The sequence below is a fragment of the Chlorocebus sabaeus genome, chromosome 7, assembly GCF_047675955.1.
Source record: "Chlorocebus sabaeus isolate Y175 chromosome 7, mChlSab1.0.hap1, whole genome shotgun sequence".
In the NCBI taxonomy this organism is placed as follows: Eukaryota; Metazoa; Chordata; class Mammalia; order Primates; family Cercopithecidae; genus Chlorocebus; species Chlorocebus sabaeus.
The window spans coordinates 54,263,107-54,283,326 of NC_132910.1; the positions used below are offsets into that span (position 1 = coordinate 54,263,107).

Sequence of the window (20,220 nt, forward strand, 5' to 3'; positions counted from 1 at the left end):
GTTGGGCGCCTCCAATATTTCAACATAGGTTCTTTTCTATTTTCCCTAAGTGTCAGCCAGTCTGAGAAATAAAAAGAAAGAGTACAAAGAGAGTACAATTTTACAGTTGGGCCTCTGGGGATGACATCACATATTAGTAGGACCATGATGATGACCCTGAGCCACAAAACCAGCAAGCTTTTATTTGGGATTTTAAAAGGGGAGGGGGTGTACAAGCAGGGAGTAAGTCACAAAGATCACATGCTTCAAAGGGCAATAAAGATCACAAGGCAGGGCAAAATTAGAATTACTGATGAGGGTCTATGTCCCACTATGCAAGCATTGTCTTGACAAACATCTTAACAGGAAATGGGGTTCGAGAGCAGAGAACCAGTTTGACTGGAATTTACCAGGCTGGAATTTCCCAATCCTAGTAAGCCTGAGGGTACTGCAGGAGACCAGGGCATATTTCAGTCCTGATCTCAACTGCATAAGACAGACACTCCAGAGCAACCATCTATAGACCTACCCCCAAGAATGCATTCCTTCCCCAGGGTTACTCCTTGCTGGGAAAAGAATTCAGCAATATTGCTCCTACTCACACATCCGTTTATAGGCTTTCTGCAAGAAGAAAAATATGGCTCTGTTCTGCCCGACCCCTCAGGCAGTCAGACCTTATGGTTATCTTCCCTTGTTCCCTGAAAATTGCTGTTATTCTGTTCTTTTTCAGGGTGCACTGATTTCATATTGTTCAAACACACGTTTTACAATCAGATTTCATATTGTTCAAACTCACATGTTCTACAATCAATTTCTACAATAGTGGTCCTGAGGTGACGTATATTCTCAGCTTATGAAGATAACAGGATTAAGAGATTAAAGTAAAGACCCACTAACTTCATAATAAGCTAAGCTGAGCATCTTGTTCATTACCTGTAATTATAGTAATAAGCCTCCAAAATAGATATCACCACTCTACTTTTTGAATGGTTGTATAGCACTTTACAACATGCAAAGTGCACTTACATTGTTATTTCACTATATCCTCATATCAGGGATTAGCTCCATGTACAAATGATGGGCATGCCTAAAGTGATTCTATGTTCACAAAGCCAGAATTCAAACCCAAGACTCTTGACTTGGTTTCCAACTCAGGTATCTTCCCACTGGACCATGTCAATCTAGTCAGAAATACCTAGATGCAACTTGCAATTGTTCTGGAAGTCTACCCTAAGATTAGTTTCCAAAACATTGTGATAGCAGAAAACTGGGTATGATTCCTGATGTCAGTGACAAACGGCTTTGTTCTATCTAGATAACTTGAGAGTATGTTTTAAATACCACAAATTGAATAGAAGGTGGAGGGAAAATAGCATATGAATACATATATAACATTTATATTATCTTTATTAATGACTTGAAAAGTAACTTTTCACATTAGGATCCAGGTTAGTTTCAGTTTTGATAAAGGTTAAAAATGGAAGGGGAAGCCAGCACGGTAGCTCACACCTGTAATCCCAGCACTTTAAGAGGCCAAGGTGGGTGGATCACCTGAGGTCAGGAGTTCGTGACCAGCCTGGCCAACATGGTGAAACCCCATCTCTACTAAAAAATACAAAAATTAGCGAGGCATGGTGGCAGGTGCCTGTAATCCCAGCTACTCAGGAGGCTGAGACAGGAGAATCATTTGAACCTGGGAAGCAGAGGTTGCAGTGAGCTGAGGTCATGCCACTGCACTCCAGCCTGGGTGACAGAGCAAGACTCCATCTTAAAAAAAAGAAAAGAAAAGAAAGGAAGGAAGCGGAGAGGTAAAAAGTACAACCTCTAGCATTTAAACCACTGTGTCATTGGAAGCCAAAGGCAAAAGAATCAAAAGATAAATCTTATCCAGAATTATAAGTATACAAATATTCCATGGAATACTTGACTACTTGTCAAAGCAATACTCTAAGGCTGTTATTACAGTAGTTTGAACAAATGGTTAATGGGTCATTGACATAAGTTTGGGTAGGTTCAATCAAACAGGAGGAGATATAATTTTAACCCTAGTACTTATATTAAGGAAACATAATTTAATAGTAAATCCATCCAGCTGAAAGAGAGCCACTTAATTTAATCAGAACATATTAGCTAATGTAACAGTTCTGCCTAAAGAGTATTGGGAAAATATGTTTAGTGTCTTCACAATGAGCCCAATCACTACATTTGTTGTTAAAACTAAATTTCATGGCTCACGTCTGTAATCCCAACACTTTGGGAGGCCAAGGCAGGTGGACCACCTGAGGTCAGAAGTTCAAGAGCAGCCTGGCCAACATGGCGAAACTCCATCTCTACTAAAAATAAAAAAATTAGCCAAGTGTAGTGGTGCATGCCTGGAATCCCAGCTACTCGGGAGACCAAGGCAAGAGAATTGTTTTAACACGGGAGGCAGAGGTTGCAGTGAGCCAAGGTCTCGCCAGTACACTCCAGCTTGGGCAACAGAGCAAGACTCCATCTCAAATAAATAACTAAATAATAAATAAATAAATTCAATCCTTCAAAAAATTAAAAATAGAATTACCGTATGATCTAACCATACTATTTCTGGGAATATATCCAAAAGAATCGAAAGAAGGGTCATGTAGAGATATTTGTACACCCATGTTCATAGCAGCATTATTCACGACAGCCAAAAGGTGGAAGCAACCTACATGTCCATCAGCGGATGAACGGATAAACAAAACGTGGTCTATGCATAGAATGGTATGTTATTCAGCCTTAAAAAGTAAAGAAATTCTGACACATGCTACAACATGGATGCATCATGAGGAAATTACGCTAAGTGAAATAAATCAGTCACAAAAAGACAAATACTGTATGATTCCACTTATATAAGATTTCTAGAGGAATCAAACACATAGAAAAGAAGGTGGCTCACACCTGTAATCCTGGCACTTTGGGAGGCCAAAGTGGACAGATTGCTTGAGCCTTAGAGTTAAAGACCAGCCTGGTTAACATGGCAAAATCTTGTCTCTACAAAAAAAAATACAAAAATTATCTGGGCACGGTGGCGTTCGCCTGTAGTCTCAGCTACTCAAGAGACCTAGATGGAAGGATCGCTTGAGCCTGGGAGGTGGAGGCTGCAGTGAGTTGTGATCGCACCACTGTACTCCAGCCTGGGCGACAGAGTGCGACCCAGTCTCAAAAAAAAAAGAAAGAAAGAAAAGAGTAGAAGGGTGGTTGCCAGGGGCTGGGGAGAAGGAAATGGAGAGCTACTGTTTAAATAATAATGGGTATAATGTAATATAATGGGTAATGGGTATAGAGTTTCAGTTTTGCAAGATGAGAAAGTTCTATGGTTACTCAACAATGTAAATATACTTAACACTACTAAACTGTACACTTAAAAATTATTAAAATGATAAATTTTATGTATAGTTTACACAATTAAATTTTTTAAATATGAAATAAAATGAAATAAACATTAAAAAACCAAGTGTCACACAGAATACTAATTTAATCATGTAGTAAAATAGATCCAAATCCTCTAGAATGGAATCAGACTCAAAGAAAAATAATTACTTTTGTGGACTTTGTTATCTTTTTGTTAGATTTTATGAGAACCCGACAGTAAGATGCAAGAACATATCATCAAATATACTAATATTTGCAGAAGGCTTCCTAGAAACAAGAATCACTAATACATTTTCACAATCTAGTGAAAAGTTTGATAAACTTAAATGTTAAAAAAATAATTTGTAAAGTTCCATTTTCAGCCACATATTTTTCTTTTCCTTTCTTTTTCTGTTACCTAAGTTCTGAACACGTTTCAGGAAGAAAACTTAGAAAAATGCACACGTATGTTTATTGCGGCACTATTCACAATAGCAAAGACTTGGAATCAACCCAAATGTCCATCAGTGACAGACTGGATTAAGAAAATGTGGCACATATACACCATGGAATACTATGCAGCCATAAAAAAGGATGAATTTGTGTCCTTTGTAGGGACATGGATGCAGCTGGAAACCATCATTCTTAGCAAACTATCACAAGAACAGAAAACCAAACACCGCACGTTCTCACTCATAGGTGGGAACTGAACAATGAGATCACTTGGACTCGGGAAGGGGAACATCACACACCAGGGCCTATCATGCGGAGGGGGGAGGGGGGAGGGATTGCATTGGGAGTTATACCTGATGTAAATGATGAGTTGATGGGTGCTGACGAGTTGATGGGTGCAGCACACCAACATGGCACAAGTATACATATGTAACAAACCTGCACATTATGCACATGTACCCTAGAACTCAAAGTATAATAATAATAATAATAAAAAAGAAAACTTAGAAAAAGATAAAGATTCTCCACAGTATTTCAAATAATCTTTTGGTTCTTATTTCAAATTTTCAAACCCCACTAAGGGATCAGGAAAGAGATTCCTAACTTCTGAAATGCCATGGGAGTCTCCAAATAAGCATTTCAGAAGCCAGCACATCCTGTCCTCAAAAATAAAACCCGACCTGTTTGAGAGACCATTACCTTCCGGACAAAGTTGACATGGCATTCACCCTTCTGCACAAGTGGAGGGCAGTCCGGGGGCACCGGGTAGCGTGTGTGAGCTTTGCTCTGCTGTGCTGCATACAACACTGCTGACTGGAAACGCAGCTCAATGGAGTTCACGTCCCTGACCACATTGGTAATATCAAAGCTCTAAGTTAAAGGGAACAAACAGACAAACCCATGATATGGAAGTAGTCTTGTGCGTAAAATTTTAGATAAAGGCATTTTGTATGAAAGATGCATAATATAATGCCAATCTAGGTTTAGCCTCCTTGCAAGGGAAACACTTCTCTGAAATACTCTATCACTTAGTTGTCCACTTTTAGTTAAAACTAAGCATATTTTCCTACCCAGTCCAAGTTTCTAGGCTTCTCCTTCTATTTTTCCTGGCAGAATGATGGTTCTAGGGAAATGGATAGAGCAAAAAATAACTTTAGCTCTGGAATGTCTGCTCTGTCTACTTATATGTGGCCTTGAACTGCCAAGTGTTTCCTAGACACTTCATGACAACCTGCCTCTCTGGTATGAACAGCATGCATTTCTAAGTCATGAGTTATTTTTGTTTTGAAAAGTCTACCTTTGAAAGGAAAGGAAGATCAGGATATAATCTCTTAAAGTAACTATTTCAGAAAGGAAATGACATTTTATTTTAAAATCATTTGTCCAATGAAACTGTATCACCAAAGAAGGGACTGGCATGTTTTGAACACTCCCTATGTGCCAAGAACTTGCCAACATTTTATATAATTAGCTTACTAAATCCCCACACTAACCCCATGGGGTTTGTAAGGTTTCCATTATTTCACAAATCTGGCAACTGAGAAATGAAGTAACTCATCCAGTGCTTTAATAAGCTTGTATTTGTCACATGGCCAATTATGCATTTACTTTTCTCTACTCACAAAAGCAATTAACATAAACACACATAAAAGATTTTTTAATCTGATGTCATTATAAACTTACATATCTATTGAACATATTGTCTGTTTCCCCAATAGTGACTTCATTGAACAGGATTTTTGAAATTGTATCCACTCCCTCAAGAATCAAATTTACTTTCTGCCATTTGCTAAAAAAAAGAAAAGATTTTTAAAACAAGATGTGTAAAACATTAACTTAGATAAGTCTCTTTTTTATTATTTAAGGCCTAAAGAAATAAATATTCCACAAAAAAAATTCTTAAAGGTAATTTCCAGTGACATTTTCAGAAGTACTGCTTTAAAACATACTTATATTCTTTGAGTGATACAGCTTATCTTTCTCTATAATGTATCAATAAATCACCATAAAACCAAGAGCACAACTTATAAATTCCAAATATATTGACTTTTTCTAGTTAATATTTCAGAAAGTTATTATGAAAACCAAGTTAGGCTGGGAGCAGTGGCTCATGCCTGTAATCCCAGCACTCTGGGAGGCCTAGGCAGGCAGATCACCTGAGGTCAGGAGTTCGAGACCAGCCTGGCGAACATGGTGAAACCCTGTCTCTACTAAAATTACAAAAAACTAGCCAGGTGTGGTGGCAGCTGCCTGTAATCCGAGCTACTAGGGAGGCTGAGGCAGGAGAATCACTTGAACCCAGGAGGCGGAGGTTGCAATGAGCGGGCATCCCGCCACTGCACTTGCAAGATTCCGTCTCAAAAAGAAGAAAAAGAGAACCAAGTTAAATAATAGACATAAAACGTTCTCACAAACTACATTTACTGACACTGTCTAAGAGAACACGTTAGAAAACTATCATCTATAAATGGATATTAAGCACCCAGCACTCCGCTAAGCCTTACAGGAAACTGTAATAGTGCCTGAATTTAAGGAGTCTGCAATCTGGTTGGCATTTGGTGGCTGGCTGGCAATATTGTTGAACAACTACAAGTGCTATCAGAGTTTATCTCAGAAGAAAAGATTTCGAGATGGAAACAAGAACTTAATGAAGAGAAGAATAAATAATATGTGTTATATTCATACAATAAAATACTATTCAACAATAAAAAGGAATGAAGTACTGATACATGCTACAACATGGATGAACTTTGAAAACATTATTATGCTAAGTGAAAGAGGCAGTCACAAGGGCCCACATATTGTATGATTCCATTTATATGAGGTAACCAGAACAAACAAATCCAGAGGGACAGAAAGTAAAGTAGTGGTTCCTAGGGCTGGGGTGAGAATTCAGGGGCGGGAGGAGTGGGCAATGGCAAAGGACTGCTAATGGGTATAACTTTTTGCGGGGGATGAGGAAAATGTTCTAAAATTGATTGTGGTGATGGCTTTGTAACTGTAAATATACTAAAAACCATTGAATTATATACTTTAAATGACTGAATTGTAGAGTATGTTAATTATATATCAATAAAGTATTTTTTTTTTTTAATAAGGGCATTTCTATTCCCCTTACACCCTTTGCTCTTTGCAGGAACCCCTTACCTGCAAAAAGCGAAACCAAAACAAGGAAGTGTTGACAGCATGAATTACTAGGTAATTGACTCATATGTGTAATTTGGGCTGGAGAGCTAAGGAGGAAAAAGCTGGACAAATCCAAGGGGCAGAGAGGTGCGGGCAGTGTTACAGGGACGGACATCATTCAACTGTATTTTCACAGACAAGTGAGAAGTTTATACTTGATTTGCCAAGTAAAACAGACACTTGCTATTCTTGAGTGAATACCTATCTTGGCAAAATCAATATTCTGGGATGATTAATCTAATGTTTCTAAATAGAAAAGACGAGAATAAAAGAATGAAGCAAGAAATTTGATTAGGCAGCTTTGGCCTCTTTCCTGGCACTCATCTTCTAGGCAAAGATGGAAAGATGGAAATGAGATGGAAGGGACAAAACCAAGAGAAATGTTAGACAAAAATTTGCAAGACCTAGAACAGACTGAAAACAGGAAGATGAAGAAAAGATATAATAAGCCCAAAGCACCTTAGACATAGATTGGAAAATTGTGTTACATTAAGAGAAACAATGAAGCTGTTAGAATATGAAGTTTTAAGGGGGAAAGTTAATAGGATATGTTGAGTTCAAGGTGAAATAGAACCATTATGAAAGACACTCTAAAGATTATCTGTAAATAAAAGCTTGGAGCAGAGCAGAAACTCCATGATATTGATAACAGTATTCTGGCCTTTTTCCCCCTTTAAAAGACTAGTAAATAATTACCAAAAAAAAAAAAAAATCACATAAAAGGGACAGAAGGATTTTTTTAATTTAGCAGTAGTAGTGGTACCTTTGGGTAACATTCTGCCCCATATGGAAATATTTGCTTATAATGACAGAACATTACTGAAAACAATACCTGTGCTTCACCTCCTGGCCTCACCACGTAGTATAGGTCAAGGTCATAGTCTCAATGGCTGGTTAGTACTACATAGAGCAAATGATACATCTACTAGACATAGAGCAAATTATAATCCTACTAGACAATATAATATCTACTCTAATGATTACTAATCATTACTAATTACATTAGTAATTACATTATGATTGCTAATCATAATGTAATCATCAGAGTATATATTATAATATTATAATAAATATATACTCTGATGATTACAAGGGAGTGGGAAAGAGGAAATCTACATAAGATCTGAGTAGGTTTAGATGACTCCATTATAACAACTGGAAAAATGACTCCATGAGACACCATTTGGTGACTGTTGATTAGTAGCACCATCCTCATATACAAAACAAAACATAAATAATATATTCACTTGTATAGTACAAGGCTTTCATCTTACTTAACTCTCAGATATGTAACCTAAACAAACAAAACACAAGATTTTTGCTTAGATAGAAAAAGAAGAAAAGTTCAAATAATAATAAAAATACACCCACAAACATACATACCTAATTTCAAAGGGGATTTTAAATTCCTTGCTGTAGGTCCAGTTATCCAAAGAGATCCATCTGTAGTTAAGGTCATTAAATCTGTAGTAAGAATCCTGTTGATGCAAGGTAAAAATTATGGTAGATGGTTAAATATGCACAAATAAATCAATAAAACAAACATAAAATAAATTATTAACAACAGCTACTTATCACCTAAAAATTAATGAACTCTTAGGCCAGTAGTACAAACAGGTAAGATCGTTAATACTGAAAAATGTGAAAGGAAAATTCCAACAAATTACCTGAAATGAATTAATTCTCTGAGATATAAATAATACAGCTTCATTATTAAAGAAAATGGGTGGACATTAAGATTGGCTTCCCCTTGGAGACAGGGTTTCACCATGTTGACCAAGCTGGTCTCAAACTCCTGACCTCAAGTAATCAACCCACCTCAGCCTCCCAAAGTGCTAGGATTACAGGCGTGAGCCATTGCGTCCAGCCTACAGTTTACCTTGTGTACTAATCTGTTTCGCTCTCTAAATGAGCAAAGTGGGAGATCACTGTCATGGCCAAAGTTACATGGCCAAGACAAACTATGGTCTGGGAGTCCCAGGTTCTCCTGTGTGGGCACTTTCCTAGCAGATGCTAAATGATGGGAAAGTCTGGGTCTCATGTTTCTGTATGGTCCTCACCTCACTTGACTTCTGCTCTTTCTGTTTGCTCTGGGCTTCCGTGCTCTCATTGATATAGCTCTCAGTTTTCCATTGGTCCATATCCCATTCTGCCTTGGACACCTTTGCTTCTTGCTGCTCACTGATGAAACAGGAGGTCTGTCCTGGAGATGAGCTTGGCACAGGCCAACTGCACGTGGATCTCAGAGCAGTCCCTCTTCAAGGTCCAGATAACATGAGAAATGAGTCTTCTCACATCATTGTTGGCGATGAGGGGCCATAGTTGCTGGTTTAGCTAAATTTCAAACTGATCACCTGGGGATAAGAGCAGTGGGTAACTGAAGCTTTTGGGCTCGGGGGACAGGCCAGTGCCCATGTGGTTGTATTCCCATTGTGTTTCACAGTCTTCTCTAAGTTGAACACAGTGCCAACAGAATCTGCCTCAGGTGGATGGTTGTAGGTTGTGTTTCCAGAGATGGTGCCTTCTGGCATAGTAGTGTTCTCCATAAAAATGCTTTGTTCAAAGGCATTTCTTGCAGTGGCGTTTTTAACATGTTCTGATGGAGCAAATACTTCCAGAAAAAGATTTTCCTGAAGACTCAGGTCTCCTAAGATGAAAAAGCCCCTTGTGAAGGGGCATTTATGAGGCTCTTCGCTGCAGAGAATGGAGGCATCTTTGCGAGCAAGGTCTATTGAGAGAACTTTTCTGGAATGTACAATTGGTTTTAACTCAACTTTCCAATTTCTAAAACCAAAATGGGTAAGTCTTTCCATCTGTTTCTGACCTCAGGCAGGGCTTTCGCAGGGGTGGAGGCAGAAGGCACGCCCATGGGAGAAGGGTTTCAGCAAAGAGGAGACTGCTGCCTTATGCTCTTGGGTGAATGAAGGCTTGATATAGACGGCGTTTCCTGCTAACTTCTCATGCCCCTGTTCTACGTGAGGCCCGTTCCAGCTCCCTTGGAGCTGGACTCCGGAGCCTGTTTTCTTTGGCAGCGCTCTCCACAAATGCCCAGGCACCCTGTTCCCTCCTGTTGCTCTGCTTTCCCACCTGTTTGAAGTGGCTTTTCTGGATGCTCCTTGGGCCCATGAGGATTCTCTTCACTCTCTGCAGGCTTTTGCCTACACTTTGAATCTTAGCCAGGCTGTTTTCCTGTGGTTGGACAATTTCTAATTTCATGAGTTGTTGGATTCAGGTTGAAGAGAGGGACTCTTTGTATGGTTTTTCAGAATACCCATCTTTTACATTTGAAAAAAACAGGTAACTATAAGGTTAGCTGTTGGCAGAGCTAGCTGAGGTTTTATTTTGGACAAAAAAAAAAAAAGCAGTTGAATTGTTTTGTAGCCGAAGGCATGGGCATGGGGGGTGCCCAGGTAGGAAACTCCCCTGTGGGTAGACTGAGGGCTAGGGCTGGGCCTCAAGTGGGTCTCCGGTTCCCTGTGCTACTCTTCCGCTCTCTGGGAGAGCCGCAGGAGGGTCAGGCTGGGAGGGGCTGCTGCAGCTGTTCACTTGGGCAGGATGTCAGAGGACTAGGACACCAGCTTCCCATCATGGGTCTTGATCTTCACAACCACAGCCCTGGTGGTGCTGGTGCAGCTGAAGGAGGTGGAGCCCATGCCAGAGCCAATGCGGGGGCTTGTGAGGCCCCCATAGGCCGAGTTCAGACCACCTGCATAACCGCTGATGGTCTTCGTATAGATACTCATGTTCTGCATCCCAGACTCCAGCCAGCTCTCCTCGCCCTCCAGCAGCTTCCTGTAGGTGGCTATCTCAATGTCCAGAGCCAGCTTGACGTTCATCAGCAACTAGTACTCAAGCAGCTACCACGCCATGTCCTGCTTGGCCTGCTGCAGGGAGACCTCCAGATCGGACAGCTCGGCATTGGCATCCTTAACAGCCAGCTCCCCACGCTGCTTGGCATCTGCAATGCAGGCATCCAGGGAAGCCCTGTGGCCTTTGAGGCCCTCAGTCTCAGCCTGGAGTCGGCTGATGTTCCAGTTCATTTCGGAAATCTCAGTCTCTGTACACCACAGGTCATCCTTGTGCTTCCCAGCCAGCGTCTGCAGCTCCTCATACTTGATCTGGTACATGCTCTCAGCTTGGCCTGGCTGCAGTTGGCGATCTCCTCCTTTGATCCTTAACGCAGTCCCTATCTCTTGACCTCAGAAATGATGCTGTTCATGCCCAGGGCACCTTGACCTCAGAAATGATGCTGTTCATGCCCAGGGCACCTTGACCTCAGAAATGATGCTGTTCATGCCCAGGGCACCTTGACCTCAGAAATGATGCTGTTCATGCCCAGGGAGAGACTGTTGTCCATGGACAGCACCACAGATGTGTCCGAGATCTGGGACTGCAGCTCGGACTGCAGCTCCCAGATCTCCTCTTCATATAGCTGCTTGAGGAAATTGATCTCATCAGGCAGCCCTTCCAGGCAAGACTCCAGCTCTACCTTGTTCATGTAACCTTCATCCACATCCTTTTGATGAGGACAATTTCATTCTCCATCTTTGCACGCTTATTGTTCTCATCCTCATACTTGTTCTTGAAGTCCTCCACCAGCCCCTGCGTGTTGCCAAGCTCCACCTCCAGCTTCAGCTTCTCCTGGCCCAGAGTCTTCAGCTGCCGCCTAAGGTTGTTGATGTAGCTCTCGAACATGTTGTCCATGTTTCTCTGAGCTCTCTTCTGCTGCTGCAGGAGGCTCCACTTAGTCTCCAGCATCTTGTTCAGCTACTCCAGGAACCATACCTTGTCTATGAAGGAGGCAAACTTGTTGAGGGTCTTGATCTGCTACTTCTCCTGGGTGTGCACGGCCTGGATGTTGGGGTCCATCTCCAGGTTAAGAGGGCTCAGCACGCTCTGGTTGACCGTGATGGTGGTGATGCCTCCCATGCCACTGGCCCCACCATAGCCTCCACCCAGGCCACCCTGGAAGCTGCTGCTGCCCACTCGGGAGAAGCTCGAGGAGCTTATGTGGTCACCAGGCCCACTCGTATAGGAGTGGCTGCTGAAGGCCCGGGACCCAGAAGTGGACACCTTGTAGGACTTCTGGGTCACCCTGATGGACATGGTGGAGGCAGAAGTGGGGGCAGGAAGGTTGAACCAAATGGAGATCCCAGAAGGAGTGGAGAAGCTGCTTCTCGGTCTTGTCAGTTAACTTTACCACATATCATCTCATGACTGGAGGAATTTACAAGAGGGTATATCCACGTTTCTCATGATTTATCCATGTTTCTCGTGACCTTCCCTGTGCTGCCTGGAGGGTTGTAAGCAGGGTTTGCTTAGTGTAGCAAGTCTGGTGACCTTGCTGTGGCACCTAGATAAGGGTTCAGGAATGCAGTTGCAGAGTATTCAGGGAAAGGGTCAGCTGCACTACGGCGGGGAGGCAGTTCCTGGGGCAGCTTGTCCCTAACAGTAACAACATTGAGTCTACATCTTACAGATTTTTCTATAAGAAATAAGACAAGACGTAATTTAGTGCATCATTGATGCCCAGCTGCTCACTCCCAAAGCCTGACAAGTTGATGCCATTGCTGTCTGAGGCCACCTCCAGCTCAATAGTCAGCTCAGTGCTCATGTGCTTTTTCCGGGCTTGTAATACCTTCATGAATGCTCCTTCTGGATTCCCTACAGATGCTTCTTCAACTGTCATGTAAGATACAATAAGTCTTTCTGAGTTTCTCTTATAGAGTTTAGCTTGTTAATTTCCTTATCCTTTGTTCTCAAACTCAACTTTCTTGTTCTTCCTTGCCCCTAGTTACCGTAAACAGCCTACCCTCTTCCCATCAGCTCTAGTCAATAACTCAAATCTGTTCCGTTGGTTACCTGTACCCCATGTTCCCCTGAAACTGCACGTCTCACACGCTCCACCTCTGTCCTCCTCCCCTTCTGTATTCAAAACAATATGTACAAGTAGTCAATCAGGTCAGTTCAAATTGTGCGATCCAACCCTAGTCCATGGGGGAGTGGCACAGAAATAGGGACTGCGTTAAGGATAAAAACCCCTGGTCTCCTTTGTTCTCTGTGCTCTTGCGATCTTGAGTGACGCAAGTGGCACCCTTCTGCAGAAGTAAATTGCTTTGCTGAAAGAATTAAAAAAAAAAATAAAAAAAAGATTGGCTTTCCCTTTTAAAACCAAACACAAAACCACCAAGGTATCAGCAGAGAATGAATGAAAGACTGACTCTATGGTGTGTAGCCAGCAGTCTCTCATTGCCCTGTGGTTCTCACTCTGCTTTTCGCTGCCACTATCCCAGCCAGCCTCCAGGGGGAATACTTCTCCACTGCCCAAAAGTCAGCACAACTCCCTTCCGCTCATTGGATTCATTTAGCATTTCCAGTTATTTTTCACTTCGCTAAGTGAGCACGAAAAGGATCTCTATGGAGAATACACAGGCAGCACAGATACTACAAAACTTATTAACATCAGGTTTCTTATATTATCCTACCTCACAGCAAACTGCCACCCACAGGCCACATGCAGCTCACTACATGTTTCTGTGTGGCTAGCAAGCTAAGTAAGAATGGACATGTGCCCATAAATAAAGTTTTACTAGAGCACAGCCGTGCCTTTTCCTTTACATTTTACATTTGGCTGCTTTCATGCTATAGTGGAAGAGTTGAGTAGACATGATGGAGACCATCTGGCCCTGGAAGTCTAAAATATTTAGTATTTAGCTCTTTACTGAACATATTTGCTAACCCCTGCCCAAGATGACTGGCCTCCTAGATGTTCATAGATGTTGCTCCATCTCAGTGTCTAGACCCAAGTCTGCCTCTTCATAAATCTTTAAGTCTTTCTTCTCCTATCCCCTTTCCACTCTTCTTCCACTTTTTTTTTTTTTTTTTTTTCTGAGATGGAGTTTTGCTCTTGTTGCCCAGGTGGGAGTGTAATGGAGCAATCCCAGCTCACTGCAACTTCCGCCTCCCAGGTTCAAGCCATTCTCCTGCCTCAGCCTCCCTACTAGCTTGGATTACAGGTATGCATCACCACACCTGGCTAATTTTTTGTGTATTTTTAGTAGATACGGGTTTTCACCACGTTGGTCAGGCTGGTCTCGAACTCCTGACCTCAGGTGATCTGCCCACCTCGGCCTCCCTAAGTGCTGGGATTACAAACGTGAGCCAGCGTATCTGGACTCTTTCCACTCTTTATCTCCCAGAGGAAGACTCAAGACAGGAGGCAGAACAGAAAGTGGCAAATAAATCTTTTCAGTTCATCTATCCATGAATAATATATAGAAGGAAATCACGCAGGTATGGAGGGGCTTCCCCTCCTTTGTCAGGGACAGATTCAAGTATTTCCTTAAGTACCATAACTCTAAGTCGAGAAGGAAAAGCCAACTCTAAGTTCCACACAGGTAAGAGCCGGATGACCACATTAGGCTGGCAATGGCCAGTTAGGCAGTTGCCCAGGGCAAAACTGTAAGAGGCACTACATCACTGGGTGTGTATCAAGATCAAGATAGGTATCTGCCAGAAACTGATCCTAACTGGAAGAAATACTTTGATAAGCTACTAGGGGAGAGAGTGACTGACTGATGAGATTTAAAACAACAGGTAATCACCAAACTGGCTTTTAAGGTCTGGTTAATGGTAAGGTTTTGTTCTGTTAAATGCCATGTGCCAAGCCCAGCCAACATGCTTTCTTTTCTGCTCTTCTCCCACACAGGACTCGGCCTCTCCAATGAACAAACATGGAACACATATTTACAGATGCAGGTCTGAAGAGGCACCTAATTATTAGCATGACCATGTCACTCCCCAAGCCCTATTTATAACTCTACACTGTGGACTTAGTCCAATACAGTTAAAAATATCATGAGAAGGAAGGTGTGAGAGCAATTCAGCCACAACACATCAACACACTAAGCCCAGGGGCTGGCTGATGATCTGGTTGGCAGGGCATAAGCCCCCTTCCCGTCTCCCAGCTCCCTGAAGGAATTTGTAAGTTGGTTCAAGAGGGCAATCTTCCCAGATATATTTTTTCAACACAAACATAATTTATAGGTTAAAATGTTATCTTACTTTAAAGAGGCCTATCTGAAAAAGCTACATAATGTATGATTTCAACTATATGACATTCTGAATGTTAAATAAAAATTATAGGAGGCTGTTGTTGACTGAGCTCCTGTACTAGACCTCAGCAGAGCAGATCAAACCAAAATAGTCACTCATGCTAAGTACCACTTAATCAAAATGAAACTTTAATGAAGCAGGTAGATCCGCAAACAGACCAGTTTTTCCTGAAAACTTGAGACTCCAGTTCACCTGAGAAAGGAAGTTCTCTCTGCATTTTTTTGAAACAGGTCTTGCTCTGCTCTGTCACCCAGGTCAGAGTGCAGTGGCACAACCATGGTTCACTACAGAGTCAACCTCCTGGGCTCAAGCAATCCTCCCAGCTCAGCCTCCTGAGAAGCTGGGGCTACAGGTGTATGCCACCATGCCCAGCTAATTTTTTATTTTTATTTTTTTGTAGAGATGGGGATCTTACTATGTTGCCAAGGCTGGTCTCAAAATCCTTAGCTCTAGCAATCCTCCTACCTTGGCCTCCCAAAATGCTGAGATTACAGATGTAAGTCACCACACTGGTTGGTTCTCTCTGCTTTTACCCTTTCTAGAAAAGTAACCTGAAGTAATCTCATGTTAATCAATCAGTTTTTTTCCTACTGTTCTGTTTATTTGTTCCTTACAAAACCCACTATACTTCCAGGAAAGTGCTCATTGTATTTTGTAGAATGGATGCTTTCCTGATTCATGAATGACAAATAAAAAACAATTTGATCTTTAACTACATTTGTTGTAATTTTGTCTTTTGACATGGAAAAGAAAAAACTATGGAGACAGTGAAAGGATCAGTGGTCACCATGGGTTAAGTAGAGGAAAGCATGAATAAACGGAGCACAGAGAATGTTTATGGCAGTGAAGTTATTCTTTACAATATTGCAATGGTGAATACAAGTCATTTGTATTACATTTGTATTACATTTGTCCAAACCCACAGCATGTACAACCAAGAATGAACCCTGATGTAAAGTGCAGACTTGGAGTGATAAAGACGTGTCAATGTCTGTTCATTGATTCTAACAAGTGTACCACTCTGGTGGGGAATGTTGAAGAATGGGATGCTATGCAGGCAAGGAGGCAGGAGGTATGTGAGAATCCTCTGTACTTTCTGTTCAATTTTGCCATGAACCTACAAAGTCTACTCTTCCGGGGGAGCGGGGCGGCAGTGCGAGAGTTGGCTCTGAAGAGTGGTGAGTCAGAAGAGACGTCAGGCAGCAAGCAACTTGGGCCATGGCCTCTGACCTAGACTTCTCACCTCCAGAGGTGCCAGAGTCCACTTTCCTGGAAAACCCGCTATGGTATGGACTCTTCCTGGGAGCCATCTTCCAACTCATTTGTGTGCTGGCCCTCATCGTACCCATTCTCAAGTCCCACGAGGCGATGCTGAACCATCAGAGTCCAGAAGTGCTGAGGTGACAAGGAAGCCCAAGGCTACTGTTCCTTCTGTGAACAACAGGCCCAAGAAAGAGACCAAGAAGCAGCGGTAAAAGAGGAGGCCCAAGGAGCCAGACGGGCAGGGAGAGGGACATGGGGACAGCCCTCCTGGGAATCTATATCCTGTTCCCCCCCTCCGTCCCAGGCTCAGCATCTGAGGAGGCTGTGACACCCTCTGACCTCAGAGATCTAGACAGTCATGACAGTTCCCAGGCTCCAGCTGGGCAGTCCACCACTTCTTCCTCCTTCTGCTTCTGTGATGGTTTAGAGTCAAGGGGACTGAAACACACTGTGACTGTATTAGGAGGTTTGTTCAGAAGTTGGGTCAGCTTATAGAGTCACATTTTCTTACTTAGTCATGTGTCCAGCCTTGAGTCACCCCCTCGTGAGTTTACACTACATTTTGGAGTTATTGTCTAATGCTGACAAGCACACCCTCTCCCATTATTTGTGCACTACGGATCTCCTGCTAATCAGTCACCTTTTTTTGCTGCTGTATAGACAGAGCCAGGCCTCACCTGTTTGTTTAAGCCAAGACGCCATGGCCATGCAACGTTAGTGATCCCACTAGCTGCAACAGCCAGGCCCAGAAAATGCCTGACATGGCCCAGGCCAGGGTAGGCAGTGCCTGCTTCTGCTCCATCAGGTGCAGGGGATTTGGCTGAAGGCATGCGTATTTCCTGGGCACAAACTTCCTGAGCTTCTGAAATGAGAGGCTCATCAATTTCAGACCAACCTCTTTTCAACCCTTCAACCCATCATAGCATGTTCAAGGTGTGCCTTTTACTTCCACCTGTACATCCCCCATTCCTTCAATTCTTTCATTCCCCAACCAGTGAGAGTTCCTGGGGGAAGTGTGGTAAATAAACTGACATGCATGCTGAAAGAAAAAAAAAAAAAAAAAATAGTCTACTAAAAATTTTTCTCTTACTAAGAGAAAATACCAAAAAAAAGTTATAGAGGTTTAAATTACATTTAAAATTACTATTCCAAATGCTAATCAACCAACTTAATTTGGTTCCAGATTGGTCTGACCCTATTTGATCATACTGAAATTCTGAGCCTTATTTAGAGCAAACAGCAGCTCAGGGTTACCTCTCATGACTAAGGACCCATGTCAGTCTGAGTTGTTAAGCAAACCCATGAACCCTAAAACAAATAAGAGTATCATTTGTCAACCATTTACTACATATCAGCCTCTAAAGTAAGCACTCATACACTCTTATCTTCATAATAAACATGTACAGTAAATACCATTTAATAGAGGAAGAAACTAAAGCTCCAAAAAGTGAAGTAGCTTTCTTGAGGTCCCACAACTAAGCAGAAGTATGTACACTGAGGAAAGAAACCAACCTAGTCTAACAAAAAGGTCTGAATTCTTTGGACTATACTACAACGCCTCATGCTGCATATACTTACACGTTTATACCAGCTGGTAACTGCAACAACAACAATAATAGTTAAAAGTTACTGCCTGTGACCCTACTGGAGTAGGTACTATTATCATCCCCATTTATCAACAAAGACTACAAGGCCCATACTCAACCGGCTATTAAGTGGTGGAGGACTGACTCAGAACCAGGAAAGATGACTCCAGGGTCCATATACTTAGTCATTACCTAGTACTACCGTTAATGTCACAACATCATCAACATTTACAATGTCAGTGCTACTTACAAAGCAGCAACCATGAAACAAACATGCCATATGTGCACCTTGGCTAGTTATTTATAATTGACACCATATTTACTCTGTTTACTGTACATCAACAAACCATGTGTCATCAGAGCATGCAAATGACAATATCATCAGTCTCATTTTCTCAGTAAGCTTCTGGACTCCATCATTATGCCTGATTATAGATATAGAGACTACTTAACCAGGTATAGCTTTTCTGCTCCCCAATTCTGCTTCAGACCAATGTCAGACTTGGGATTTCAGGAGCCAAGCAAAATATAACAGTACTGAGAAAAGCAGCACCGGAAAGAGCGAGTCCCCAGCTCGAGCTCAGGGAAGCCACTCCTGGCCTATCTCACAGAGGTCTTTGGGGAAGGGAAGGCACCCAGGAGAACTGGAGGGGAGTCACAGGGTGAAGGAAGCTCCCGCATGAACTTTGTAATATTTTCGACAAGCATGAATGTTCCTGAGCAGAATCCAGGAGCTTGGGGGTGGCAAACAGCAAGTACAGATATGGGTGCAGCCAAAGGTGTGAGCAGGTGGGGAGGGGTGAGGCCTGAGAACCATGCTTGCTTTCTCAGCAGGGAGGCTTATAGCCTGGGGCAAGATCTCAGCCCTGCTCACCAGATGACTGGATATAAACTGATATAAACTCAATGCTATTGGGGGGGCACACTAGGAGTGAGACTGGTCTTGCTGGCTTCATGGAAGCTGGTTAAGGCCTGCCTTTTGTTTTGTTTTGTTTTGTTTTGTTTTGTTTTGTTTTGTTTTTCTGAGACGGAGTCTCGCTCTGTCGCCCAGACTGGAGTGCAGTGGCACGATCTCTGCTCACTGCAAGCTCTGCCTCCCGGGTTCACGCCATTCTCCTGCCTCAGCCTCCCAAGTAACTGGGACTACAGGCGCCCACCACCACACCCAGCTAATTTTTTTGTATTTTTAGTAGAGATGGGGTTTCACCATGTTAGCCAGGATGGTCTTGATCTCCTGACTCATGATCCGCCCGCCTCGGCCTCCCAAAGTGCTGGGATTATAGGCATGAGCCACCACACCCAGCCCGGTAAGGCCTGTCAGTGCTGGCTTTTCCCCACTTCCCTAGTGACCTGTGTGATGCAGCAGAGGCAATCATAATCCCCCTGGCAACATAATTCCATTAACATGAGAACCCCATAGTGGCCATGGCAGGCCCCACTCAAAAAGAGTCTGAGCTCAGAGCTCAGACCCGCCTAACCCTGTCCTCACCTGACGGATTTTCTCTACCAGACCTGGTAGCCAAAGACAAATGACATAAACCCTTGGGACCTCTATGGCCCTGCCCATCACCTGAGAAACCCAAGTACTCATCCTGACCAATGTAGGGCAAGATTATATCCCCCTTCTACTACTGCAGCTAGTGCTTTCTTGAAAGAGCCACCTCCTGGCCAGAGACCAATCAACTCAAACTGATAAAAGAACAACCCTGCTCTAAAGAAGAAAACAACTAATTCCACTGCCTGCAATATCCTGGTTAACCAGAAGTACTGAGTCTGTTCACATAACAACTTCACTGCTAGCATAACCAGCATTTGAGAAAGCCAGTGCACTAAACGAAGCTACAACCAAGCACTCCCACAGAGGTCGCTTCACTTCCCTGCCACCTCCTCTGGAGCAGGTGCTGGTATCCATGGCTAGGAGACCTGAACATGGATCACATCACAGGACTCTTTGCAGACAATCCCCAGCATCAGCCTGCAGGCCAGTAGCCCCGCTGGGTGGCTAGACTCACAGGGCAATAACAATCACTGCAGTCTGGCTCTCAGAAATCCCTGTCCCTAGGGGAAGGGGGAGAGCACCACATCAAGGGATTACCCCATGGGACAAAACAATCTAAACAGCAACTCTTGAGTTCCAAATCTTTCCACTGAAACAGTCTACCCAAATGAGAAGGAACCAGTTAAAGTGATTCTGATTCTGGTAATATGACAAAACAAGGTTCTATGACACCCGCAAAAGATCACACTAGCTCTCCAGCAATGGATC

The 20,220-nt window shown here is 42.7% G+C and overlaps 1 protein-coding gene and 2 pseudogenes across 2 annotated transcripts in view; 1 reads left to right on the forward strand and 2 right to left on the reverse strand.

Annotated features, from left to right (window-relative positions):
- MANBA (mannosidase beta) overlaps positions 1 to 20,220 on the reverse strand; it is a 134,686-nt gene that overhangs the window by 92,536 nt on the left and 21,930 nt on the right. Inside the window, exons 1-4 of one of the 2 annotated variants that reach the window (XM_073017520.1) lie at positions 9,051 to 9,249; positions 8,374 to 8,468; positions 5,488 to 5,593; positions 4,504 to 4,674 (exon numbers count right to left, since the gene is read on the reverse strand). In XM_073017520.1, coding sequence (XP_072873621.1) covers positions 4,504 to 4,674; positions 5,488 to 5,593; positions 8,374 to 8,468; positions 9,051 to 9,131 — 453 coding nt within the window. In that variant the 5' untranslated portion in view covers positions 9,132 to 9,249. Of the gene's footprint in view, positions 1 to 4,503; positions 4,675 to 5,487; positions 5,594 to 8,373; positions 8,469 to 9,050; positions 9,250 to 20,220 lie in introns of those variants that run through there. The other variant, XM_007999408.3, reaches the window with a different exon arrangement.
- On the reverse strand, positions 10,424 to 12,170 carry LOC119621360 (keratin, type II cytoskeletal 8-like; annotated as a pseudogene).
- On the forward strand, positions 15,122 to 16,580 carry LOC140712010 (protein MANBAL pseudogene; annotated as a pseudogene).